General features: G+C 52.0%; 2 protein-coding genes across 7 annotated transcripts; both read left to right on the top strand.

The window, feature by feature from the left end:
• On the top strand, positions 1-9,207 carry CIMIP3 (ciliary microtubule inner protein 3). 2 transcript variants are annotated; one of them, XR_009211315.1, is made up of 3 exons: positions 55-188; positions 8,144-8,621; positions 9,022-9,207. XR_009211315.1 is itself a non-coding variant. In XM_058432355.1 (2 exons), exons 1-2 carry the CDS (start codon positions 72-74, stop codon positions 8,468-8,470), a joined length of 336 nt encoding a protein of 111 aa, XP_058288338.1. In that variant the 5' UTR covers positions 1-71; the 3' UTR covers positions 8,471-8,662. The 2 variants fall into 2 exon arrangements, 1 of the variants encoding a protein (XP_058288338.1); XM_058432355.1 differs by lacking the exon at positions 9,022-9,207 and having other exon boundaries at positions 1-80; positions 8,144-8,662.
• On the top strand, positions 15-25,476 carry GUCA1A (guanylate cyclase activator 1A). Of its 5 annotated transcripts, none has more exons than XM_058432352.1 (6): positions 43-108; positions 8,144-8,316; positions 19,235-19,716; positions 23,391-23,540; positions 24,223-24,316; positions 24,663-25,438. In XM_058432352.1, exons 3-6 carry the CDS (start codon positions 19,516-19,518, stop codon positions 24,821-24,823), a joined length of 606 nt encoding a protein of 201 aa, XP_058288335.1. In that variant the 5' UTR covers positions 43-108; positions 8,144-8,316; positions 19,235-19,515; the 3' UTR covers positions 24,824-25,438. The 5 variants fall into 5 exon arrangements, with proteins under 5 accessions (XP_058288333.1, XP_058288335.1, XP_031996210.1 ...); XM_058432351.1 differs by lacking the exon at positions 43-108 and adding an exon at positions 7,232-7,343; XM_058432350.1 differs by lacking the exon at positions 8,144-8,316 and having other exon boundaries at positions 15-80; positions 24,663-25,476.
• The last annotated feature ends 1,146 nt before the right edge of the window (positions 25,477-26,622 follow it).

Consider the following 26,622-nt stretch of genomic DNA (forward strand, 5'->3'; position numbering starts at 1 on the left):
AGTATCCTGCCAAGAGTCCTCCCTGACCACCAGAAGTTCCACCTCACCATCAAGAAAGGCCCTGGTCCAGGATGTGCAAGGTGTGATGAAATCACAGGGCTGGGGAAGGTCAGCTCGGGGTCACAAGAAGCCTGATGGGCAGGAAAGAGCATGAAAGCCCCAGCCAGCCTCACCTGTGTGGCTGGGAGGTGGGTCCTCTTACAAAAGGCTTAGTTGGGTGCTGGTGCCACTGCCTGCCTTGTACTCCCCAGCTGTCCTCTGCTATCTCCCTGGCGAGATGGAGAGAGGGAACAGGACACCCTCCATCTTGCTTCCTCTGCCCCTTCACTGCTGCAAAATGTGTCCTGGACTGTTTGGTTCGTGTTACCCCATGTCCAAGGCAAACTTGAGATAAGTAATAATCGTAGCTAAAGTTTGAACGATTAAGAGCTCTAGGCACCTTACACGGCCTGGCTCATGAAGTCCTCACATTAACCCTATGAGGTAGAGCTCTTGTTATTCCCACGTTGTACCTGGGAAAATTGAGGTACAGAGATTATAATTTGCCTAAGGATGAGGCAGCTAGTGAGTGAGAGGGCTGGAATTTTTTTTTTTTTTTTTTTTGAGACTCGCTTTGTTGCCCAGGCTGGAGTGCAGTGGTACAATCTCGGCTCAGTGCAACCTCTGCCTCCTATGTTCAAATGATTCCCCCGCCTCAGCCTCCCAAGTAGCTGGGATTACAGGCGTGTGCCACCATGCCCAGCTAATTTTTTTGTATTTTTAGTAGAGACAGGGTTTCACCATGTTGACCAGGCTGGTCCCGAACTCCTGACCTCAAGTGATCCTCCTGTCTCTGCCTCCCAAAGTGCTGGGATTACAGGCGTGAGCCACTGTGCTCAGCCATTTTTTTTTTTTTTTTTTTAAATTGAGGCGGAGTCTCGCTCTTTCTCCCAGGCCGGACTGCAGTGGCACTATCTCGGCTCACTGCAAGCCCCACCTCCCGGGTTCACACCATTCTCCTGCCTCAACCTCCTGAGTAGCTGCGATTACAGGCGCCTGCCACCGAGCCCGGCTAATTTTTTTTTGTATTTTTAGTAAAGACGGGGTTTCACCATGTTAGCCAAGATGGTCTTGATCTCCTGACCTTGTGATCCGCCCACCTTGGCCTCCCAAAGTGCTGGGATTACAGGAGTGAGCCACTGCACCCAGCCTTTACTTTTTTGTAAAATAGAGATGAGGTCTCTCCATGTTGCCCAGGCTGGTCTCGAACTTTTGAGCTCAAGCAATCCTCCCACCTTGACCTCCCACTGAGATTACAGGTGTGAGCCACTGGGCCCTGCAGGGAACTGGAATTTGAACTGGGGTAGCTGGCTCCAGGCTCCCATGCTACCCAGCCACATGAGGAAGCTGAGGCCTACCCCCAGCCTCCCTAACCACTCCCTTCAAAGCCTCTGTGCTCCCCCAAATGGAAATGTGCTCTCCCATAGGTTCAGACCGGTGTGTGTGTGAAACCACAGTGTAACTGCCCGAGGGGCTGATAGTAATGACTATTTGCACTGTGCCTTTACCGTTCCCAGCACTCATGGCACCCCACCACAGGCTGGTGAATTAGATAGCCTTATTATCCCCATTTTGCAGATGAGGCCCCTGAAGCTCAAAGAGGCTCAGCAGGGCCGGGCGCGGTGGCTCACGCTTGTAATCCCAGCACTTTGGGAGGCCGAGGCGGGCGGATCACGAGGTCAGGAGATCGAGACTACGGTGAAACCCCGTCTCTACTAAAAATACAAAAAATTAGCCGGGCGTGGTGGCAGGCGCCTGTAGTCCCAGCTACTCAGAGAGGCTGAGGCAGGAGAATGGCGTGAACCCAGGAGGTGGAGCTTGCAGTGAGCCGAGATCGCGCCACTGCACTCCAGCCTGGGCGACAGAGCGAGACTCCGTCTCAAAAAAAAAAAAGAGGCTCAGCAACTTGCGGAAGGTCACCTGACCTGTAAGGGCAGGGTCAGGCCCAGAGCTCAGACCTTCAAACACCAAAGCCAAGGCACATTCCACAGCACCAGGTGCCCCTGGGGGCCCTCACCAGCCTTCACACCCAAGTGCTATTTGCATTTCAATAAGGCACAAGGCCTTCCCCCAGAGTGAGGAGACTACAGGCGGAATTTCTCCCTGGGCAAGGCCATGTGCCTATGGTCCTGGAGGATTTGAGAGGACAGGGTGCCTTCCTAGAAAACCTGTAGTAATATCACAGATGAAATCTTCTTGCCCTACTCAGAAAGCCCCACTCTTGAGTCACACACTTCCCCACTCTAAGCCCCGGCACAAGGGACAAACACATATTAGTATATATGTACATATTAATACATGAGTACTGTGCATCTAAGAGGCCTTTGTGGGGTCTGCCTGTGGGGATGGGGGTTATGAAGGGATATTTCTTTTTTCTGAGACAAGGTCTCACTCTGTCACCCAGGCTGGAGTGCAGTGGCGTGATCTCAGCTCTCTGTAACCTCCTCCTCCCTGATTCAAGTGATTCTGCTGCCTCAGCCTCCCAAGTAGCTGGGATTACAGGTGTGCGCCACCACACCCAGATAATTTTTTTGTATTTTTAGTAGAGACAGGGTTTTGCCACATTGCCCAGGCTGGTCTCAAACTCCTGGGCTCAAGTGATCTGCTCACTCAGCCTCCCAATGTGCTGGGATTACAGGCATGAGCCACGGTGCCGGCTCTTTTTTTTTTCTTTTTTTTTTTAATAGAGATGGGGTCTCACTATGTTGGCCAGGTTAGTCTTGAACTCTTGGCCTCAAGCAATCCTCCTGCCTTGGCCTCCCAAAGTGCTAGGATTATAGGCGTGAGCCACCATGCTGGCCCAGTGAGGGATAATTCTATCTAGATTCCTTCTTTTGGCTTTAGCTTAGAACCCAAATGAAAATAGGATCATGGGATTCCCAAGGGAGGGGAGGGGCTGGTGAGAATCTCTACTTGTCCTGTAACTTCATCACTCCCTGTAGAATGGAAACAAGGGAAGCAGGTAGGGGAGATGGGGCTTCTTCCTCAACCCTCTAAACCAGGGTTTCTTAACCTTGGCGCTTTTGACATTGGACGCTGATGATTCTTTGTTGCGGGGGCTGTCCATTGTAGGATACGTAGCAGCATCCCTGGCTCCTACCCGCTGGAAGGCAGTAGCACCCACCCCACATTGTGTGACAACCCAAAATGTCTCCAAACATGACAAATGTCCTCTGGAGGAAGAATCACCCCTGGCTGAGAACCAATGATCTAAAGTCACATACACAGTGTGCACACCCAGCACACTTGACAAGGAGCACGTGAGCAAAGAATAGCCAGTTAAAATAAACCAATGTTAACCTGGAAACTATGCAGTCAGGCCCCACCCTCAGCCAAAGCTGGCTGTGCTAGGCCCTGGGGGAGGTAATGGGGTGTCCTCAGCCCTCTGAGGTTAGTCTCTTGGAGGCTGGCTTGGCCCCAGAAAGGGCAGGGGAAGGCTAGTGCTGCCTGATTCCCTCTTCCTCCTCCTCCACCTCTTCCCCTGGACTGTCTCTGTCCCAGTTTTTGTGAGGGCTTCATCCCTGGATGTTCCAGGGACCCTGGCTGTCCCCTACCCCTGCTGCCCCCAGAGTCCTGTATATTGCAGCAGCAGCAGCCTACACACAGCTGAGGTGTGGACCCAGGGCAGGTGGGCCCAAGCCAGGGCCTGGGCTAGGGCAGAAAGGGAGGAGAGAGTTTGAATCCTGGTTCCCACACTAACCAGTTGTGGGACTTCTGCAAGTTACTTACATGCTATTCTACAAACTGTGAACTCAGACAAATGCTTTGATGCCTCTGAGCCTCAGTTTCCTTATCTGAAAAATGGAGGCAACGTCTCAAATGGCTCTTAGGAGCTTTTGCAGAGCTGAGTGGCTAATGCCTGACATCTGGCAGATCCTCAATCCTGTGAGTAAAGAGTGCCCCCTTCCATCTGTGGACTGCTCTCTTCAGTTCCCCAGCCATTCTGAAAGCACCTGCCTCTGTCACCCCTGGCCCCAGCCCCATGAGCCCAAGATGGCCAAGAGGCCGATGCAGCCTTGGGGCTGAAGGGTTAGTGGGGAGCAGGGATGGGGGATGGGGTCTCTGCAGCTCCCTCATCTTCATGGCCCTTCTGTGGTGTCAGGAGGACAAAACCCACAAGCAAGGCCGGGCACGGTGGCTCACGCCTGTAATCCCAGCACTTTGGGAGGCCGAGGCGGGTGGATCACGAGGTCAGGAGATCGAGACCATCCTGGCTAACATGGTGAAACCCCGTCTGTACTAAAAAAACACAAAAAATTAGCCGGCTGTGGTGGCGGGCGCCTGTAGTCCCAGCTACTCGGGAGGCTGAGGCAGGAGAATGGCGTGAACCCAGGAAGCAGAGTTTGCAGTGAGCCAAGATCGCGCCACTGCACTCCAGCCTGGGTGACAGAGTGAGACTCCGTCTCAAAAACAAACAAACAAACAAAAAAAAACCTCCCAAGCTTAGACTCATCCTTAACACGAAGAAACCTAAGCCACTTCTTGCAGCCCAGGAAAGGGAGCATTCTCTGGGCCAGGATGTCAGCCTCTACCAAGGATAAAGAGATTGCCATGGGTCCTATGGCACTGATTGTCACTGCCCTCGGGGGACATTGGGCAATGACTGGAGACATTTTTGTTGTCACGACTGGGAGAGGGTGCTACTGGCATCTGGTGGGTAGAAGCCACCGCTGTAATCCTGCAAGACACAGGACAACCCCTCTAACAAAGATCGTCCAGCCCAAAGAGTCAGAGGTACCCAGGCTGAGCCACTGTACTCCACAGGGACCCTCTTGTGCTCAGGCGTGGTGTCTTTGTCACCTTCACACCAAGAGCCTGGCATCCAAGAGGTGCCCAGGAATGGTTGCGAATGAATGAATGAAGCAACTCATGTCCTATCCTCAGCTCTGCTAAGAGATGGTGATTCATGGCGTAGACCTCACACTTCCCAGTGTGTTGTTCTGTCCACGCAAGGCCCAAGAACCCAGAACCCAAATCCAGCAGTCAAAACCCCACAGTGTGCTTGCCAGACTGGGAAATGTGGCTGCCCCGCCCTCCAGTGAGCTGGAAGCTGTGCAGGGCAGCCTTGGCTAACACCTGCCACCCAGCACACCTGGCAGGAGCTCAGTGGGTTGACGGAATGAGGACAGAAAGAAATAGAAGATGCACAGGCCCCTGGCAGGCCCTGCTCACATAGAGCAGTGGGCACAAGACATGTCATGGAGCACAGGGTGTGGAAAGACCTGGGTTCAAATCCCAGCCTTGCTCCTTACCAGTCATGTGACCCTGGACATGGGACTGACCTCTTCAGTTTTTTTCAATTACAAGTGGGGCTAATAATAGTAACACCTTCCTCAAAGGGTTAATGTGAGGATTAGAAGAGGTAATCCACTGACAGGGTTTGGTGTGGTGCTACAAGCTGAAGTGGAAAAGAATCTTTTTTTTTTTTGAGATGGGGTCATGCTCTCTCACCCAGGCTGGAGTGCAGTGGTGTCATCACAGCTCACTGCAGCCTCGACCTCCTGGGTTTAAGCCATCCTCCTGCCTCAACCTCCCGAGTGGCTAGGACCATAGGTGCATGCCACCATGCCTGGCTACTTTTTAATTTTTTTTATACAGACAAGGTCTCCCTATGTTGCCCAGGCTGGTCTTGAACTCTGGGCCTCAAGTGATCCTCCCACTTCAGCCTCTCAAAGTGTTGGGATTACAGGTGTGATCCACTGCACCTGGCTAGAAAACAATCTTTGATGGCCACTATCGCAGTTCATTTCCAGTGCTTGCCCCTCTGCCTGTAAGCCCCTGTGCCCTGGGGCTGAGCCTGGAAGAGTCTGGGAAGGCTGTAGAACACTTGCTCGTTTCTTGTGGCTGTGCACCAGCACTGGGGTAGGCTCTAGGGACAAAGAGATGCATAGGACGCAGTCCTGACTGCTGGAGTCATTTACAGCCTGTTGGGACTTTAGCAAAGGACTATGTTGGGACCAAGATGAGATAAGACTGCAGCAAGTGGTCCTAGTGCACTTGTAGGACTCTGAATGACGACTTCTTCAAAATGTGTGTGCCTGACTCATCTTAGTCCCTCCAGCAAAGGAGCACATCCTGAGAGGGGTCCAGAAGGCACAGAAGAGGACAAGTTGGGACAGGGGCTGCAGGAGGCTTCAGGGGTTCCTGGAGAAGGTTTCAAGTCTGCTGCTGAACTTGGAAGAATAGGAAGAATTTCGAAAACTGCAAATTTGCAAAACTGCAAATTTGCAAAAACATATATACCTGGGTAGGAACCAATAGGAACAAAGCCTGCTTTGGAGGAAAGCCCTGGACAAGTTTGGGCTGGACAGATAGTTTGTAAATTAAACCCAGAGGAGGCCGGATGAGGTGGCTCATGCCTGTAATCCCAGCACTTTGGGAGGCTGAGGCGGGCGGATCACCTGAGGTCGGGAGTTTGAAACCATCCTGACAAACGTGGAGGAAACCCATCTCTACTGAAAATACAAAATTAGCCGGGCGTGGTGGCGCATGCCTGTAATCCCACCTACTTGGGCGGGTAAGGCAGGAGAATTGCTTGAACCCAGGAGGTAGAGATTGCAGTGAGCTGAGATTGCACCCTTGCACTTCAGCCTGGGTAACAAGAGCGAAACTCCATCTCAAAAAACAAAAAACAAAACAAAACAAAACACAGAGGAAATACATCATGATTTGAGCAAAGGAGACTTCTTTTGTAAGAGGGCAGGAGCTCAACTTCCACTAACCCTGTACTGAGGGGTTCTCTCACAGTGCCCAGAGGCTGGAGGGCTGGGAGGCTGGGGGAGAAGAAATGGATTCCCCTGACCGCTGAAGCCTGGGGGAGCAGAACAGATCCAGCCTGACACACACACAGGTTGGATGGTTGCCTACAGATGCCTCATCCTTTGGTGGTGCTGTCACGGTGAGGACAGTCCCTAGTAAAATGTACAGCTGGTACCTGAAACATGGTGTGGGGATTCGAAGGTGAACAGGATAGCTTGGTCACAGGAAGGGTAGTGACAGAGGAATAAATAAATGTCAATGTGATGTGCTAAATGTGGCAATGGGGGCCTCCTAGAGATTGGGCAGACCCCAATAAGTAATCAACCAAGAGTGGTGGTTAGGACGAGGTAGGTATGGGTGAGTAGGAGACACATTTGGTAACAATGAGATATGTTCTAAAATAGAATGGGCTGGCTGGCTGGAAAGTGAGTGGGTACCCCTTACTAGAATTCAGTTCAATTGATCCAACATTTATCAAGCTTTCTCTAAATGCATTCGTCTGGAGTAAAACAGTAAATAGGATTTTGGAGGCTGTTATGTCAAGGGTAAGAGTATGAGATAGGGCCGGGCGCGGTGGCTCACGCTTGTAATCCCAGCACTTTGGGAGGCCGAGGCGGGCAGATTACGAGGTCAGGAGATCGAGACCATGGTGAAACCCCGTCTCTACTAAAAACACAAAAAATTAGCCGGGCGTGGTGGCGGGCGCCTGTAGTCCCAGCTACTCGGAGAGGCTGAGGCAGGAGAATGGCGTGAACCCAGGAGGCAGAGGTTGCAGTGAGCCAAGATCTTGCCATTATACTCCAGCCTGGGCGACAAGAGCAAAACTCTCTCTGTCTTTTTTTTTTTTTTGGAGATAGAGTCTCACTCTGTGAGTGTGAAGCACAGCGTGACCAAGCAGGAGGGTGGGAGACAGGAAGCCCTGGTGGAGAGCAAGCTGGAGGGGCCCCACAGGATAGAGAGGTCAAAGGCCTGACGGAGCAGTGGCAGAGAAGAGGGAGGAGAGGGCCACACAGGAGCCATACGAAGGACATGGACAGACGATTGGATGCGGGGAAAGGGGGTGGGGAGGGACTGAAGACGATCCCCAGGTTCCCAGCCTCTGGGAGCTGGCAGTTGCCTCTGGTAGGTAGACAGAGTTCTGCAGCAGCAGGGGGCCAGGTCAGGGGACCCTGATGGCTCTCCCCTGCTCTGGAGGTCCCTGGCTCCATGGTCAGCACAGCAGTGCTCCAGAGCGGCTCTGGGGGCTTCTGAGCAGTGGCTCCTTCTCCTCCCTTCTGCCCCTGGCATAGCAGGTGAAGTCCCAGTATCCAATGCCTCAGCTCTCCCCTTCTTTCCCCCCTCCCAGGACTCACAGAAACCCTCTGTACCCAGTCATGGGCCAAAGACACCGTCATGCAAGGGGGTGAAGGCTCCATACCTGTCCCTATCCCGGGCGTGGAAGCAGAACCGTGAGCAGTCTCTGGCAGCCTATGTGCCGGTCGTGGTGGACTCTAAGGGGCAGAATCCGGACAAGCTCAGGTTCAATTTCTACACCTCCCAGTACTCCAACTCCCTGAACCCCTTCTACACTTTGCAGAAGCCTACCTGTGGCTACCTGTACCGCCGGGACACTGACCACACCCGCAAGCGCTTTGATGTGCCTCCTGCCAACTCGGTCTTGTGGCGCTCCTAGGCCTGAGCCAGATAGAAGCCCCCCGACCCTTCACCCTCACCCCTGTGACCTCAGGTCCCCAAGGGGAAAGGCTGCTCACTGCAGGAGGAGCGACCTGTATTCGGGATAGGACAGCTGTGCCATGCCCACCTATCGACAATGATAAAGGGAGGTCTCTCTTCCCAGCAGCGGTTAAAGTTTGTCCTTCCTTTCCCTGGCATCTGAATGGGTGGCTGCGGGTGGGTAAACAGGCCATGGGGATGTTATACAATAAGGTTATGTCCAGAGGTTCCTGAAGACCTGGAAGGACTTGATTTTCAGTTCCCTAACCCCAAAAGTAACCTCAACCCTTCTCCAGAGCCTGAGTCCCAAGCAAAGCCCATCTTAGCTCCAGCCTCCCGATGGTCCAGGCTTGGACCCCTCCAAAAATAAGGAAGAGAGGGTGGGTGTGGTGGCTCACACCTGTAATCCCAGCATTTCAGGAGGCCAAGGTGGGCAGATCACCTGAGGTCAGGAGTTCAAGACCAGCCTGGCCAACATGGTGAAACCCCGTCTCTACAAAAATTAGCCAGGCATGATGGCGGGTGCCTATAATCCCAGCTACTTGGGAGGCTGAGGAATGAGAATCGCTTGAAGCCGGGAGGCAGAGGTTACGGTGAACCGAAGTCACGCCATTGCACTCTAGCCTGGAGACAGAGTGAGACTCCATCAAAAAAAAATAATAATAATTAATTTAAAAAAAAGAAGAGATCCATCAACTGGCCATGACTCCTGCTGTCTTACAAGGTCATCTTACCCTGGTTGGAGCAGCTGCTGCAGAATGAAGAAGAATGCAGGGAATGAACACAGTCTCTAGGTCCCTGCCCAGACCCAGTTTTACATAAAGCTGCTGCTTCTGACTTGTAGTTTGTTGGTGGGGAAAGGATTTCCCATCCTTGCTGTCTCCTCTGGTCTAGAAGAGCTGGCTCTGAGGCTAGTTGAGCTCATGGGTCATTGGGCATGGAAGAGGGGGATGGAGGCAGAGGGCACTGGATTCACAGCAGGGGCCTGAGTGAGTTCCCAGTCACTGCCATTCAGAGGATACCCCAGTGGTGTGCTGGAGACAGCTCGTACTGGCTTGTAAGAGCTGGTTGTGCCCATGTCTTCCCTACTCCACAATCAGTGACTTCCTTTTTTTTTTTTGAGACGGAGTCTCGCTCTGTTGCCCGGGCTGGAGTGCAGTGGTGTGATCTCAGCTCACTGCAAGCTCCGCCTCCCGGGTTCACGCCATTCTCCTGCCTCAGCCTCCTGAGTAGCTGGAACTACAGGTAGTAGAGACGGGGTTTCACCGTGGTCTCGATCTCCTGACCTCGTGATTCGCCCGCCTCGGCCTCCCAAAGTGCTGGGATTACAAGCGTGAGCCACCGCGCCCGGCCTTTTTTTGTATATTTAGTAGAGATGGGGTTTCACCGTGTTCGCCAGGATGGTCTCGATCTCCTGACCTCGTGATCCGCCCACCTCGGCCTCCCAAAGTGCTGGGATTACAGGCGTGAGCCACCGCGCTCGGCCCACAATCAGTGACTTCCTGTTGGCAGTTTGAAATCAGCTGTGGTGGGAGCATTTACACCACAGAAGTGAGCAAATGCCTACAGATTGGAGTTTCTTTTTTCCAGAGAGCTCATCATTAAACATTTACCAGCACACCACAGGGTGAATTCAGCTGGTTTCATTCCTAGGAGTCTCGTCCCTCTGTAGGTATGGTGGTGTATTCTGTGGGGCATAATTCCTGTGCAGGAGAGGTTGGGGTTGGTGTGGGAAGGAGAGACAGGTGTCCGGAGACCCCGACAAGCAGCCCACAACACAGGCCAGGCTGTCATGTGGAGAAGATGGTAGGCAGTGTGGAGGGAAGTGGCGACCCCTTGAGGCGACCCTAACAGCATAGAATCCGCGTTTTCCTCTTGGCTTGCTGTAGGCGCTCTTTCGAGTTAGAGGTTCTCCTCAAATGCCTGATGAGCCTTGGCTGGCCTCAGACCATCTGGCGTCTGTACCAGGTCTCTCCTTCTGCTTGGTCATCAGTGTTCAAGGAGCCAGCCAAGGGAAGGAGCTGGGGTGGGGGAAGGCACGTGGTGGTTTTCTCACTCTCCATATGCAGACTTTCTTTTAACGCTCCATTTACAGAATGGCAATGTCTCTTCCTGAGGCTGTGCCTAGAGACTAGGGCCTCTCTGGCCCAAATCTCCAGAAGAACCTTCAATCAGGGTCCGGAGGGGACTGATGCCGGGAGATGCCTGTTCTGCTGCCTCGCGGAGGGCATCGGAGAAGCTAAGTGTTCCTTACACAAACTTTGGCCAGTCCTATTTTCTGCTCCACATGTGCTGCATCCCAGCCTTCAGGGGCACCTGGTACCTCTGCCTCCCTATTCCTGCGGCAGGAATAGGTTTGTCCCGAGCTCCGCAGCCTCCTCCTCTTTGAAAGCATTTAGGTTTCCACTTTCTCTACTCTCATAAGAAAGTTACCACTTGTCCATCTGTCTTGTTTTCCAAAATTTTATTAGAACCCCCATATCTGCTGTCTTTTTTCCTCTTCTCTTTTCTTTCTCTCTTTTTCTTTTCTTTTTTTTTTTTTTTTTTGATAGAGTTTCACTCGTTGCCCAGTCTGGAGTCAATGGCGCGATCTTGGCTCACCACAACCTCCGCCTCCCGGGTTCAAGCGATGCTCCTGCCTCAGCCTCCCGAGTAGCTGGGATTACAGGCATGTGCCACCATGCCCTGCTAATTTTGTATTTTTAGTAGAGACAAGGTTTCTCCATGTTGGTCAGGCTGGTCTTGAACTCCTGACCTCAGGTGATCCACCTGCCTCGGCCTCCCAAAGTGCTGGGATTACAGGCGTGAGCCACTGCGCCCAGCCCCTTTTTCCTTTTTTGAGACAGAGTTTTGCTCTTGTTGCCCAGGCTGGAGTGCAATGGCGCGATCTTGGCTCACCATAACCTCCTCCTCCCAGGTTTAAGCGATTCTCCTGCCTCAGCCTCCCGAATAGCTGGGATTACAGGAATGCACCACCATGCCCGGCTAATTTTTGTATTTTTAGTAGAGACGGGGTTTCTCCATGTTGGACAGGCTGGTCTCGAACTCCCGACCTCAGGTGATCCGCCCGCCTCGGCCTCCCAAAGTGCTGGGATTACAACAGGCGTGAGCCACTGCGCCTGGCCTCCTTTTGTCTTTAAAACATGCATTTATTCATATTTTAGTGGGATTTTGAAAAGAAGCAGAGATAAGCAGAAATTTTCAGTCTATGTATAACTAGAAGTCTTGCTCATTCAATCAGTCAGTCACCCAACAGACCCTGTGGGCTGTGGGCTGGGTCCTTAAGATGCAAAGATATTAACAGGAACCGTCCCTTCCCTCCCAGATCCTACAGCCTGTGTAGGGTGAGGGGCAGGGTCCCCATGAGGAGTCCACTCCCACAACAGACGCCTCTTCCCCTGCCCTGGAGAATGGGCTCCCTCTTGAGGTTCACCTTGGTAATGCAGCCTCCATGGACGCCCTTAGAAACCCTTTAGAGAAACTGGCCAAGGTACCACCTTGATTTGAGTGAGATAGGCCCAGGAGGCAACTGAACCTGTGCTCAGGATCCGTGTTTCTGTGGAGTGGAGGGGCAAGCAGGCAGCCTTGTGGGGGGATTAGTCTGGCCTGGATCGCTGCCCCTCCTGCCTCTTCCTGACTTGTCTTCCTACCTACCTCTCTGCAGCTGCCCCAACCACTCCCTCCCCTCGGCCCCATTCCGCCAGGTGGAGCCTCTTCCTGTGATCTGGCTTCTGTCCCAGGAGGGATTCCTGCAGACAGAACAGCTGGGGAAGGCAGGAATCTTTCTCCCTGTGTATGCTGGGTGACCTGTACTCTGGCCCTCCGTGCCCTCACGCATACCTTGTGCATACTGCTTCCTTGGGGCCTTGGCGTTGATCTCAGTCCTCCTTGCCTTGGCATCCCTGTCTCAGGGGATTCCGTTCCCACCCTGGGCTGGAGACAAGGGGTGGGGGCCCTCCTCCCTCAAAGGGAGCAAGCTGTCTGTCAATGGAATTGTTGGGCAGAGGGCCACAAGGGGAGGGCTGAGGGAGATGGTGCTGGAGCGAGGGGCTCATGGGGTCCCCCTGGCTCTATCCAGCCCTTCTGCAGGGTGTGAAGGCTTAGGAGAAAAGCATGATGATGAGGTGGGAAAACTTTGGTACCACCACTAAAAGCCTCGTTAACCTGAGCAGGTTATTTAAATTTTCTGCCCCAAGCCCCGTTTGTCTCACGTGGCAATAATAATACCCACCCCACAGGACTTGTGTACCTATTCAACAAGCATACTTTCATCCAATTTTAGCTTTTTAAGAATTCTTTCTTTTTTTTGAGACAGTCTCGCTCTGTCGCCCAGGCTGGAGTGCAGTGCTGTGATCTCGGCTCACTGCAAGCTCCGCCTCCTGGGTTCACACCATCCTCCTGCCTCAGCCTCCCGAGTAGCTGGGACTACGCTGCCACGCCTGGCTAATTTTTTTTTTTCTTTTTTTTGTATTTTTAGTAGAGACGGGGTTTCACCGTGTTAGCCAGGATGGTCTTGATCTCCTGACCTTGTGATCCACCCACCTCGGCCTCCCAAAGTGCTGGGATTACAGGCGTGAGCCACCGCGCCCGGCAAGAATTCTTTCCTTCTTTCTTTTTTTTTGATTCGGAGCTTCACTTTTGTCACCCAGGCTGGAATGCAATGGCACGATCTCATCTCACTGCAACCTCTGCCTCCCAGGTTCAAGCGATTCTCCTGCCTCAGCCTCCAGAGTAGCTGGGACCACAGGCGTGCACCACTATGCCTGGCTTATTTTTGTATTTTTAGTAGAGACAGGGTTTCGCCATGTTGGCCAGGCTAGTCTCGAACTCCTGACCTCAGATGATCCACCCACCTCCGCCTCCCAAAGTGCTAGGATTACAGGTGTGAGCCATCCTGCCCGGCCTAAGAATTCCTTTCTTATCTCTTTTCTTTTCTTTTTTTTTTTTTTTGTTTTTTTTTGAGACGGAGTCTCGCTCTGTCGCCCAGGCTGGAGTGCGGTGGCGCGATCTCGGCTCACTGCAAGCTCCGCCTCCCGGGTTCACGCCATTCTCCTGCCTCAGCCTCTCCGAGTAGCTGGGACTACAGGCGCCCGCCGCCACGCCCGGCTAATTTTTTTTTTTGTATTTTTAGTAGAGACGGGGTTTCACCGTGGTCTCGATCTCCTGACCTCGTGATCCGCCCGCCTCGGCCTCCCAAAGTGCTGGGATTACAAGCGTGAGCCACCGCGCCCGGCCTTCTCTTTTCTTTTCTTTTCTTTTCCTTGACAAAATTTCGCTCTTGTTGCCCAGGCTGGAGCACAGTGGCGCGATCTCGGCTCACTGCAGCCTCCGCCTCCTGGGTTCAAGCGATTCTTCTGCCTCAGCCTCCAGAATAGCTGGGATTACAGGCACCCACCACCATACCCAGCTAATTTTTGTATATTTAGTAGAGACGGGGTTTCACCATGTTGACCAGGCTCGTCTTGAACTCCCGACCTCAGATGATCCACCCTCCTTGGCCTCCCAAAGTGCTGAGATTACAGGTGTGAGCCACCGTGCCCGGCCCCAAGAATTCTTTCTTTAATCATATGTGCGGGCCGGGCGCCGTGGCTCAAGCCTGTAATCCTAGCACTTTGGGAGGCCGAGGTGGGCGGATCACGAGGTCAGGAGTTCGAGACCATCCTGGCCAACATAGTGAAACCCTGTCTCTACTAAAAATACAAAAAAAATTAGCAGGGCGTGGTGGAGGGCGCCTGTAGTCCCAGCTACTCGGGAGGCTGAGGCAGGAGAATGGCGTGAACCCGGGAGGCGGAGCTTGCAGTGAGCCGAGATGGTGCCACTGCACTCCAGCCTAGGGGACAGAGCCAGACTCTGTCTCAAAAAAAAAAAAAAAAATCATATGTGCATGCATGCACTCAATATTTTACTGGGCTCAAGCCCGTCAGTCTAATGTTACTCTCAAAAAGGTAATTTAGGAGAGTTGATATGAGGACTATTAACAGAGAGGCGGGCATAGTTAAGGGAATGGTGATGTACCCAGACAGTAGCGAGAGGGAAGCCCTTATCATGCCTGGCGGGGCAAAGGGAAGGAGCCGTGATTACAGGAGCCCAGAGAGCTATGGCAGGAGCGGTGGTTGAAGGTGGAAGGAAATAACCGCTGCCACAACCCTGAACTGGCAGGGAGGAGTGAGGACAACAAATGTCCCTGCCCTTCTCCCTCTCCACCCTCCAGTCTTCCTCCAGCTTCTCAGTGGATGAACCCAGCCTGAAACCAGAGGGCAGCAGAGTCTGGGTGGTGCAGTCTGTGGGGTCAGTCTCTTGGGGCTCAGAGCTGGAGGAGAACGGTGGAGAATGAGTGGGGGCGGGGCAAACAGAACAGCTAGCGCATGACTGTGTGGAATGTGTGGTGCCAGGAGCTGGGGGCAGGCGAGACACAAATAACACAATGGTCTCCACCCTCTGTGAGCTTGCTGGGTTCCTTAGAGCAGGCTGGCAAGGAAGAGTGGCCTATATAGTACTTCTGGAAAGAAATGAATGTTATGTCCGTGTTATTGTAGAAGAATGAATGTCATAATAGACCCTAAGGTGACCCCAGTGATTTCTACCTCCTGTTGTTCCTGCTCTGCCTTTGAGTGTGGGTGAGGCCCGTGACTTGATTCTAACCCACAGAATATGGCAAAGGTGATGGGACGTCACTCTGTGGATTATGTTAGGTTATATAGACTTCAGCAGATTGCAGAGAGACTTCTCGCTGACTTGATGAAATAAGCAGCGTGGTGAGGAAGTTGGTGTAACAAGGAACAGAGGGCAGCCTCTACAACCTGAGTGTGGCCCCCAGGCAATGTCAAGTGAAAAGCCAGCTCCCTTGTCACATAGCCACAACAAAATGAGTTCTGCCAACAACTTGAATAAGTTGGAAGTGGATTCTTCCCCAGCTGAGCCTCCAGATGAAAATACAGCCCAGGTGACACCCTGAGAGCAGCCTTGTGAGACCCTAGGCAGAGGACCAGCTAAGCTGTGCCTGGACTCCTGGCCCATAGAAACTGTGAGATAATAAATGTGTGGCCAGGCACGGTGGCTCGTGCCTGTAATCGCAGCACTTTGGGAGGCTGAGGCGGGTGGATCACCTGAGGTCGGGAGTTTGAGACCAGCCTGAACAACATGGAGAAACCCCGTCTCTACTAAAAATACAAAGTTAGCCGGGCGTGGTGGTGCATGCCTGTAATCCCACCTACTCGGGAGTGTGAGGCGGGAGAATCGCTTGAACCCGGGAGGCAGGAGGTTGTGCTGAGCCGAGATCGCATCATTGTGCTCTAGCCTGGGCAACAAGAGCGAAACTCCATCTCAAAAAATAAATAAATAAAATAAAAAAAAAATAATAATAAATGTGTGTAGTTTTAAAACTGCTGACTTTGTGGTTGTTATGCAACATAGAAAACTAATATAACACACACATTAACCAGAGTTCTTCAGAGAGACGAGCCAATAGGATATATATAGAGGTGTGAGAGAGGATTTATTAGGGGGATTGGCTCACATGTTTATGGAGGCTGAGAAGTCCCACAATATGCCATCTGTAAGATGGAGAACCAGGGAAGCCAGTAGCATGGCTCAGTTCAAGCCTAAAGGGTTCAGAGCCAAGGAAACTGATGGTGTAACTCTGGGTCTGAAGCTGAAGGACTGAGAACGTGAGAAGGGGGAGGGGTTGCTACTGGTGCAAGTCCTGGAGTCCAAAGGCAGGAGAAGAAGGGTGTCCCAGCTCCAGGAGAGAGAGAGAGAGGAGAGAACTCACATTTCCCCTGCCTTTTTCTTCTATCCAGGCCTAAGCCAATTGGATGGTGCCCACCCACATAGTCTATGAATTCAAATGCCATTCTCTTCGGCAAGCACCCTCACAGAAACACCCAGAAATAAAGCTTTACCAGCTTTCTGGGTATCCCTTCATCCAGTCCTAAAATTAACTGTCACAACACATAAGCAAAATGTCAGTATGCTGCGGGAGGAAGATATTTGAGAGAGATTTGGGAAGGCTTCACAGAGGAGGTGGCATTTGTACTCATACATGAAGAGTGAGAGGGATTTAAATAGAAAGGGAAAGATGAGCTGCTGCCTTGTCCCCAGCCTCCTCATTTCCCAATCTTGAGCCTGAGAGGCCTCAGCAAGGACACATTTTCCAGCTGGGCCCCAAGCAAGTTCACAGAAGGAGTCCTTCTCTCCCCATCCCTTAACTTGTTGCAGAGAAGCTGACTGAAGCAGGGAGAACCCAGCTCCCCACCCCCGTGTACCCTCCGTCAATCAATTCATGTGGAGTAGAGGTACAACAGTCCCAGTTGGTCTCTTTTTCAAAAATAACTATCCTCTTCGATTTTGTGAGCGACATATGTTCATTATGAACAATTTTTTTTTTTTTTTTGAGATGGAGTCTGTCTGTGTCGCCCAGGCTGGAGTGCAATGGCGTAGTCTCGACTCACTGCAAACTCCGCCTCCCAGGTTCAAGTGATTCTCCTGCCTCAGCCTCCCAAGTAGCTGGAATTACAGACACCCACCACCACGCCTGGCTAATTTTTATATTTTTAGTAGAGACGGGGTTTCACCATGTTGGCCAGGTTGGTCTCGAACTCCTGACCTTGTGATCCACCCGCCTCAGCCTCCCAAAGTGCTGGGATTACAGGCATGAGCCTGGATCTGATAAGGCTTTAACAAAGGCCTCCACCTTCCCTAGGGCCTGACTACAGCTGGTAGGTGGCCTGTGTGAGGCAGGTTGGATGTCTGTTCCTACACATAGCCCTCTTAGCCGTCCAGGGCCCAGAGTGAATGGGACTAAAGGGACAAGAGCACGATTGGCTCTAACCTAGGGATGCTGCTGTATCCAAGATGCAGTATAAGTGCACCTAGATTGTAGTGAACAGCACATCTGACATGCTGCTGTAATAGATACAAAATCATAACATCATAGCCAAGATTTATGGAGCACTTACTCTGGGTCAGACCTTGTTCTAAATGCTTTTCTTATATTAACTCACATACTCTTTTTTTTTTTTTTTTGAGATAGGGGTCTCGCTTTGTCATCCAGGCTGGAGTGCAGTGGTGTGATCTTGGCTCACTGCAACCTCCACCTCCTCGGTTCAAGCGATTCTCCTGCCTCAGCCTCCCAAGTAGCTGGGATTACAGGAGTGTGCACCATCACGCTTGGCTAATTTATGTATTTTTAGTAGAGACGAGGTTTCACCATGTTGGCCAGGCTGGTCTCGAACTCCTGGCCTCAAGTGATCCACCCGCCTCGGCCTCCCAAAAATGTTGTGATTACAGGCGTGAGCCACCGTGCCTAGCCCCGCTTACTCCCCTTAGCCCTATCAGATGGGCACCATTAACTTAACAGCCCTATCAGAGGGCACCATTATTCCTATTTTAAGAATGAGGAAACTGAGGCCCAGAGAGGTTAAGTTACTTGCTCAAGGTCACCCAGCCAGTAATGTAAGCAAGAAACAAACTTGTGTTGTTTTCAGCCACTGAGATTTTAGAGTGGTTTGTTACTACTGTATCATAACCTAGCCCATTCTGAGATATGTATGCACATATATTTGATATATGTTATATATTGTAGAAATTGTATATTTATATAAATCTATTTACATGTAATTATATATTATTTATATAAATCATATAAATTGTGTATCAGTGCACAACTTGACCAAGCGTCCAAGGCCCTGGTGGGGAAAGCAGAAATATGGGCAGTGGTTCCCTCTAGGTGAGTTAGGAGACGTGGGTGTGCCGCATATGTAAAGGAGGAAGGCAAACAAGAGAAAAAGACAGGGCAGGGCAAGCGCTAGCTTTAAGCTTTCCTGGCAGCATCCAGGTTAAGTGCACCTGCACCCAAATGCTGGTTCCATAAATGAGCCAGCTTTTAATGGTGTGGCCAGGGAGTACGCATCCCAACAGGCAGCAGAGAAAGCTGTTGCTGCATAGACAGGCCCCCAGGCTTGGCCTGGGAGCTTTCCAGGACCAGCAGGTAGCAGCTCACCCATGCATCTGTGTGCCTGCACTCTCACACTCACACATACCCCAGGGCACCAGGTGCACACTCCACGTCCCCTGCCCTGTGCCCCTAGTAGGTGATGGTGATGATGTGAGGCTCAGAATCAGATGGAAGGATGAATTCAGGGCTCTCAAGATGGGAAAGATGCAACCTTCAGGAACATGAGAGTGTGGCCGGAACAGGATCAGTGTGTGTGAGTGTGTGCATGTGTGTGCACGTCTCTGTGTACTGGTGCAGGCTAATGTAGGAGGGGGTTCTCTCTGGCTGTTCAAGGCTTATCTTGGAAGCCCACAGACTCTGCATCCACCCAGGTGCCCTCATATGTTAGCACATCCATGGTATAATTGGACCCACTCAGTTGTGATGGCCAAGTGCAGTGCACAGCCTGGATAACTGTACACAGCAGCCCTGTCCAGAGCCCACAGTTGGCCATTTCTGGACAAGAAGCCAGCTCTATCTCATATATACCTCAATTCCATGATTGAGGGCAGAATCCAAAACCATTGTGAATCCACTCAAACCAGGAGAAGAAGGTCACAAAGGTCATAGGATCAGAGCAGCTTCTGGCTGACACCCACTCCGTGGTGGTAAGAAGGGATTAGAAGATTGCAAACTGGGTTAAAAAATCCTCTCACCTACAGTTCAAGGCTGTAATCCTAAGGACTCTGCTTCTCTAAGCCTTGTTCTATTTTCAACTCTCTTCTCCAGGGTACAGTCTCCACTGGGGCTGCAAGGATTTAGTGGAGACTCTTAACACCAGTTCTCTGGCATCTGTGAGTTTGAGTGTGGGTCATCATCTTCTTCCTTCTGCTCTCTTCCTCTCCACATTTCCCGGTACCATCTGATCCATCAGGCCCTTCTTTGCTCAGGCCTGAAGGACTCAGGCCTGTGAGAGAGGTCGGCCCCGTTGTCAGCCAAGACACCTTTGGGCGAGGAGCAGCGAACAGGACCTGTCCATCTCAGGCGTCAGCCCCCTGAAGGCCTGAGCAATGGGCAACGTGATGGAGGGAAAGTCAGTGGAGGAGCTGAGCAGCACCGAGTGCCACCAGTGGTACAAGAAGTTCATGACTGAGTGCCCCTCTGGCCAACTCACCCTCTATGAGTTCCGCCAGTTCTTCGGCCTCAAGAACCTGAGCCCGTCGGCCAGCCAGTATGTGGAGCAGATGTTTGAGACTTTTGACTTCAACAAGGTGAGCAGGGGCCCAGTGGCAGGGAGGGGAAGTGCTGGAGGGACCCCTCTGGAAGCCTGACCAGCTGGGGGTGAGGAAGAGCAGAGAGGAGCATAGAAGTGTCCGCTGGGGAGCAGCTTCATTTATACAGTCATTTGTTTATTTGAGGGGTGGGTTTTTGACACTAGGGATTCAATGGATCTAATGTTTGTGCTTTAATGAGCACCAACTGTGAATCAGGCACTGGGGGGTTAGAAATGAATCAGACACTGTCCCTGCCCTCACTTTCTAGGGCAAGACAGAGAGGTCCGAGGCCGGGCGTGGTGGCTCACGCCTGTAATCCCAGCACTTTGGGAGGCCGAGGCGGGTGGATCACAAGGTCAGGAGATCGAGACCATCCTGGCTAACACAGTGAAACCCCGTCTCTACTAAAAATACAAAAAATTAGCCGGGCGAGGTGGCGGGTGCCTGTAGTCCCAGCTACTCGGGAGGCTGAAGCAGGAGAATGGCGTGAACCCCGGGGGGAGCCTGCAGTGAGCCGAGATCGTGCCACTGCACTCCAGCCTGGGCGACAGCGAGATTCTGTCAAAAAAAAAAAAAAAAGACAGAGAGGTCCATACATTAGTGTAATCCGAGGCTGAATCCAATGGCTTCCTCTGCCTCTGCCACAGGCATATCTTGGTTTACTCCAAAACGAGTGTAAACACTTCCAAGATGGTCACTGAACACCTGTGATGTGCTGGTCCTATACGTGGTGCTTTTGCAAACACCCTTTGAAGCTCCCAAGGATGTGGGTGGAGGGGCAGAGAGCAGGGAGCAAGATGATGATTCTCCATCCTCGCTGTCTGGCATGGGCGGGCCACTTATAATGTTCTGTGGACATGAGGATTGGAGACAGACAGGGTTGCCTGGTCCCTGGAGAATCCAGAATGCTCCCAACTTCAAAATACCCAGTGACCTCAGATCACCTTTTCTCAAGTGAGCCTGCAATTTGACAGTGGTCAAATTGTGTCTCCCCAGTAGCCACCTGGACGCATTGGGTAAGGACTTCCTAATTGGTAAGCTAGAGGGGTCACTGAAAGGTGAGTTTGGGACCATGGGTTTGGGTCCCTAGCTTTCATCAGCTGGGTGACCTGGAGCCCATCATCTCCCCTCTCAGTCCCAGTATATTCATGATGCCGTGGACGTCAGGACCATTAGTTAAGGTGTTTGTTGGTTTTCATAGTAAATCTTCCACTCATTTGGAACTATTTGGTCAAGACACAGTTGTGGAAGAACCCAAATCTGCAAACGTGGCTCCCCGCCCTGTGGCCCCTCACTTGAAAAGTGAGGACGCAATGAGGCACTGCCGCATGTCCTCCGCAGACCCGGGAGAGGCTCCTTCCCTCGCTGCCCAGAAGGTCCAGGCACCATCATGGGTGGGGCTTCTTGGGAAAGCTGCGGCTCAGTGGCTATTTAAAACTCACTAATATTTGAGGATGAGGGACCAAAGTAGATTACGGGCTTTGAGTCCCAACCTCAGGTGTGGAATGAGGGAGCCCAAGGGCTTTCCCGAAGTGGGAGCAGGTGAGCAGAGTCCAGAGCCTGTGTACAGAGACTGGGAGGGATGGCGTCATCACGTTCAACACTCAAAATGCTCCCGAAGAAGGAATAACTCCTGAACAGGAGGGGAAGGACGAACGGATGGTTGAGCCTCACATCTTACCCCCAAACACCGACATATCTCATCTTCTCACCTGCTAAGAAAACCCTTTGGGTTAAGACATGTCTGCAGAAGCACCCTTAGAATCACACAAATGACGCTGGTGGGGGTGGAAAGGCAACCCTGGGGCACATCGACCCTGTATTTGCCTAACCATGTCTTTTTTTTTTTTTCTTTGAGATAGAGTCTTGCTCTGTTGCCCAGACTGGAGTGCAGTGGCGCGATCTCGGCTCACTGCAACCTCCGCCTCCTGGGCTCAAGTGATTCTTCTGTCTCACTCAGCCTCTCAAGTAGCTGGGATTACAGGTGCCCACAACCATGCCTGGCTAATTTTTGTATTTTTAGTAGAGATGGGGTTTCACTATGTTGGCCAGGCCAGTCTCAAACTCTTCACCTCAGGTGATCCACCTGCCTCGGCTTCCCAAAGTGCTGGGATTACAGGTGTGAGCCACTGCACCCATCCAGAAGTTTTGATACAGAGAGGAGTTAAATAAAACAGGGATAGGCAAATGACAGCACACAGGCCTGTTTCTGTAAATGAAGTTTTACCAGCACTCACCACATCTATTTATTTACGTAGAGAATTGTCTATGGCTGCTTTCACATAAAATGACAGAGGGTGTTTGGCTGCAAAGCTGCATATTTACTCTTTGGCTCTTTACAGAAAAAGTTTGCCAGCCCTTGCACTAAAAAATGGTCGTATCTTTGGGTATTGCACCAGATGTGCAGGGCGGGGGAGTACAGAGTGTGAGTGGGGAGTGAAACCTGGGGGACAGGCATTTGCTTTGCTTACTTCAAATGTTTGTCTGGGCTTGGGTTTGTCTGACAATCACACAGGTGCACACAAATCAATGTAAATCGCCATCTGCATTTGAGTACTGGTATAGGATGATTTAGGAGACCCAGCTTTCTAAGTGAGGCTTTGTCATTCACTAGCTGTTTGGCCTAATCTCTCTCAACTTTGGCTTTCTCATTCAAACTAGAGACAAAAATATTCACCTCTTGGGGGTGGCTGTGAGATTAAATGAGTGAAGTGAATAAAGCACTCAGCCAAGGAAGTCCACGGAGAGCACTGAAAAAAGTTAGTATTGCTATATATTTTCATTGAATCTAATGCATACCACAGTCTTGAAAAGTGCACACTGTCATTCCATTTTATAGCTGGGAAAAAGGAGACTCAAGGTCATGTGACTTATCCAAGGTGATTTAGGTCTTTCTGGCACAAAAGTCCACACCTTTTCCATTGCCCCTTTTAAGACATAAAAAAAAAAAAAACCTGCAAAAGCAATCCAGCTCATTGTAGAAATTTCCAGCAATACAGAAAGATAAAAAATGAAGAGCAAAAGTATCCTCACCCGGTGTCCCCTCCCCCAGAGGAAACCTCTTTAGCAGTTTTCTTGCTTATTCAAGCAGTGCTGTCTAGGGGCCTCTCTGGGCTCTGTACTGATGACAGTCCTGGGAAGTGGGTTGGGACTGAATGAGCCCACTGTGAGGTTGAGTGGTTAAGGCCTTCCGGGGGCCTAAGCCCCTCAGGCAGCAGGGTGAGAAACTCCCAAAAGCTCACCCAAACCACGCTCCCATCCCTGGGGGTGCAGTTCTTCCTCCTCCCACCTACGCGCACGTCTCCCATTTCCCCTAACTGGAAAGGCTCATGCTTGACAATCACAGGGAAGCAGGCAGCGCTCGCTAAAACCCAGATGCCTGTGAACAGACAGCGCCAGCCATGCACACCCCAGTGGATGCTGGCTTATTAGATTTGATTGGCAGCCTCTGGGGTAGGAAGGGTGGGCTATACAGGGCGTCTAGGAAGACAGATAGGTCACGGCGGAGACAAGGCTGGCCTCCCTAGCCGCATCTCCGAGGGTCCGGGTCTCTCCTCAGCATCTCTTGGGGCTTGCCGAGATGGGCGGAGCCTTGGGTTATGATGGGCGGGGCCTGAGGCTGGAGTGGGCGGGGCCCCGGTGGGCTCACGGCGGCCGTGCCCCTCGCCCAGGACGGCTACATTGATTTCATGGAGTACGTGGCAGCGCTCAGCCTGGTCCTCAAGGGGAAGGTGGAACAGAAGCTCCGCTGGTACTTCAAGCTCTACGATGTAGACGGCAACGGCTGCATTGACCGCGATGAGCTGCTCACCATCATCCAGGTACAGAGGGCCCGGCCAGGGCTGCGGGCAGCGGCCTGGGGTGGGACCCGGAGCTGAGAGCCCAGGGTTAGAACAGCAATCTCAAGATTGAGACAGGATGTGGGACTGAGGATCTTGGTGGCAGCTGTGGCCCTCACCAGCTGCGTGACCCAGGCCACGTTCCTTCCCTTCCTGGGCCTCAGTTTCCTCATCAATACCAAAAGACGATAGAAGTTTGACTCTTGGCTGAGCGCGGTGGCTCAAGCCTGTAATCCCAGCACTTTGGGAGGCCGAGGCAGGTGGATCACAAGGTCAGGAGATCGACACCATCCTGGCTAACACGGTGAAACCCCGTCTGTACTAAAAGTATAAAAAAATTAGCCGGACGTCGTGGCGGGCGCCTGTAGTCCCAGCTACTCGGGAGGCTGAGGCAGGAGAATGGCGTGAACCCGGGAGGCGGAGCTTGCAGTGAGCCAAGATGGCACCACTGCACTCCAGCCTGGGCGACAGAGCAAGACTCCGTCTCAAAAAAAAAAAAAAGAAGTTTGACACTTGAGTTCCAGCTCTGCCTGGGCCCCCGGGTACCCTGCACTCTACTCCTCACTGCTCTTGGGAGCCAGACAAGCTCTGACCGTCCCCACTCCCACACCCGAGATGGGATAAAGATGGGCCCCTCTTACTTCTGACCCTTCTTCCCTCCCAGGCCATTCGCGCCATTAACCCCTGCAGCGATACCACCATGACTGCAGAGGAGTTCACCGATACAGTGTTCTCCAAGATTGACGTCAACGGGGATGGTGAGGGGGCCGAGGAGGGGCTCCCAGGGGAGGGGTCACCATGGATGTGGGGTCACCAGGGGTGGAAGGTCACTAGAGGAGAGGGGGAGGAGGGGAGGAGGGGAGGAGGTGGCCCAAAGGCCACTGTGCTGGTCACCTCCTCCACCTGCCTCTGTCCCAGCCACAAAGTTGGCTTTTAGGAGCCCCTGGACCAGAATCTGGGCTCTGGGTTCCTCTGCCTGCTGCACCCGCGGGTCACTTCTCCTCACGTGGGCTCTGTCCCTGCCCCTGGCAAGAACCTGGTTCTGTGCTCTGGACTGCAAAAATGAACACCCTCCTCCCCCGATTCCCTTTCTCTCTACCCCAGGGGAACTCTCCCTGGAAGAGTTTATAGAGGGCGTCCAGAAGGACCAGATGCTCCTGGACACACTGACACGAAGCCTGGACCTTACCCGCATCGTGCGCAGGCTCCAGAATGGCGAGCAAGAGGAGGAGGGGGCTGACGAGGCCGCTGAGGCAGCCGGCTGAGCGCACCGCCCGGCTGCTTCTGCACTAGCGGGTGGGGTGGTATGGCGGTGCCTGTTGGTGGCGCTTCTTGTCTTAACCCTAGATAGAATCTACTGAACTCAGAGGCTTAGCTCACCTCTTTGGGGTCCATGGTGGCAGCAGAAAGGCAGGAGTGCGAGTCCAGAGCCAGGAACAGTGAAGGATGGTTCCTGGCCCCTCTGAGTGACAGCTGGCTGCAGCACTCCTTGCTGGGGGGCACTGTTCAGCATCCTCTGCTGTCGGGTGACCCCCTAGCTCTTCTGGCTCCTCTCCCAGCTTTTCCCAGCTTTCCCCACTGAGCTTCTCCGGTCCATGCTCTTCTGGACGTGGACTCTCTGAGGCAGAGCTGAGCTTTCCCAGGCCTGTTATGGAATCCTGCAGATCCGGTGGCTGCAGCTTCAATCCCAGTGCTGCAATCACACATCTATTCTGCCCCGGGGGACCCTGGAGCCTACTTGTGTGCTTTGCATTTCATTGATTGACACCTCCCTTCAACAAGCATTTACTGAGCGCCTACTATGTACGAATGCTATATGTTAGATGTACAAAGAAGACAGTTTTCATCCTCAAGGAACTCATAGGCTAATGGTGAGACACACAGACAAACATCACTGTAATAAAATATGCTAAGAGAAGTTATGAGCAGATTTCTGTAGAAGACACTTATAGGCATCTGACTCAGGCAGCATCACAGAGGGGACCTTTGACTTTGAACACGAAAGAGTGCTTTGGGGCCGAATGTAGAGAAGAAGGTGACGCATGTGGGGTGGTTGGAGGTGCATTCTCTGTGATGTATGTGTCACATGTTGGGGGGCTGTGTGATGTGGACAGGAGCATTCTTAGGTGCAAATTTGGGATATCCCTTGGGATTTAAATTTTACCAAATTTAAAACAGTAAGAATCACCATATCTGTTTTTAGGGAGCACCCCAGTAAGGGAAAACAAACAAACATAGCTCCTTCAAGAGATTTATAATCCTACTAGCAAGATAAGGATGGGATATTTTGCCAGGTGTGGTGGTAAATGCCTGTAATCACCAATACTCAGGAGACTGAGGTGGGAGGATCACTTGAGCCGAGGGGTTCAAGACAAACCCAGGCAACATAGTGAGACCCCTCTTCAAAAAGAAAAAAGGGGGCCGGGAGCAGTGGCTCATGCCTGTAATCCCAGTGCTTTGGGAGGCCGAGGTGGGCAGATCACCTGAGGTCAGGAGTTCGAGACCAGCCTGGCTAACATGGTGAAACCCCATCTCTACTAAAAATACAAAAATTAGCTGGGTATGGTGGTGTGCTCCTGTAATCCCAGCTACCTGGGAGGCTGAGGCAGGAGAATTGCTTGAACCAGGGAGGCAGAGGTTTCGGTGAGCCGAGATCACACCACTGCACTCCAGCCTGGACAACAGAGTGAGACTCTCTCTCAAAAAAATAAACAAATAGATAAATAAAAAGAAAAAAAGGATGGAATATTTAGATGACAATGTAGATCTGAACCTGAATGCATGTGCATGCATTCACTCTGGGAAGGTTTGGTGTTGGCCAAAAAGTGAAAGAGGGTGGGTGATTCTGCAGAAAATCCTCATTTCTCGAGAAGAAATCCATACTTTTTCAGAAGAGCCTGCGCAAGTCCCTCCTTGGTGACATGTGGTGCTCCATGGCTCCCCACAGATCTGCGACTCATCGTTCATTGCAAATAATCTATCCCTGGTCTAACCTAAATCCCTCTTGCTGCAGTGACACCAGTTGGGAAGTGGGACAGTCTGTTACAGGTGGGCCCCATCCGCA

The sequence above is a fragment of the Hylobates moloch genome, unplaced genomic scaffold (assembly GCF_009828535.3).
Source record: "Hylobates moloch isolate HMO894 unplaced genomic scaffold, HMol_V3 SCAFFOLD_20, whole genome shotgun sequence".
Lineage (NCBI taxonomy): Eukaryota > Metazoa > Chordata > Mammalia > Primates > Hylobatidae > Hylobates > Hylobates moloch.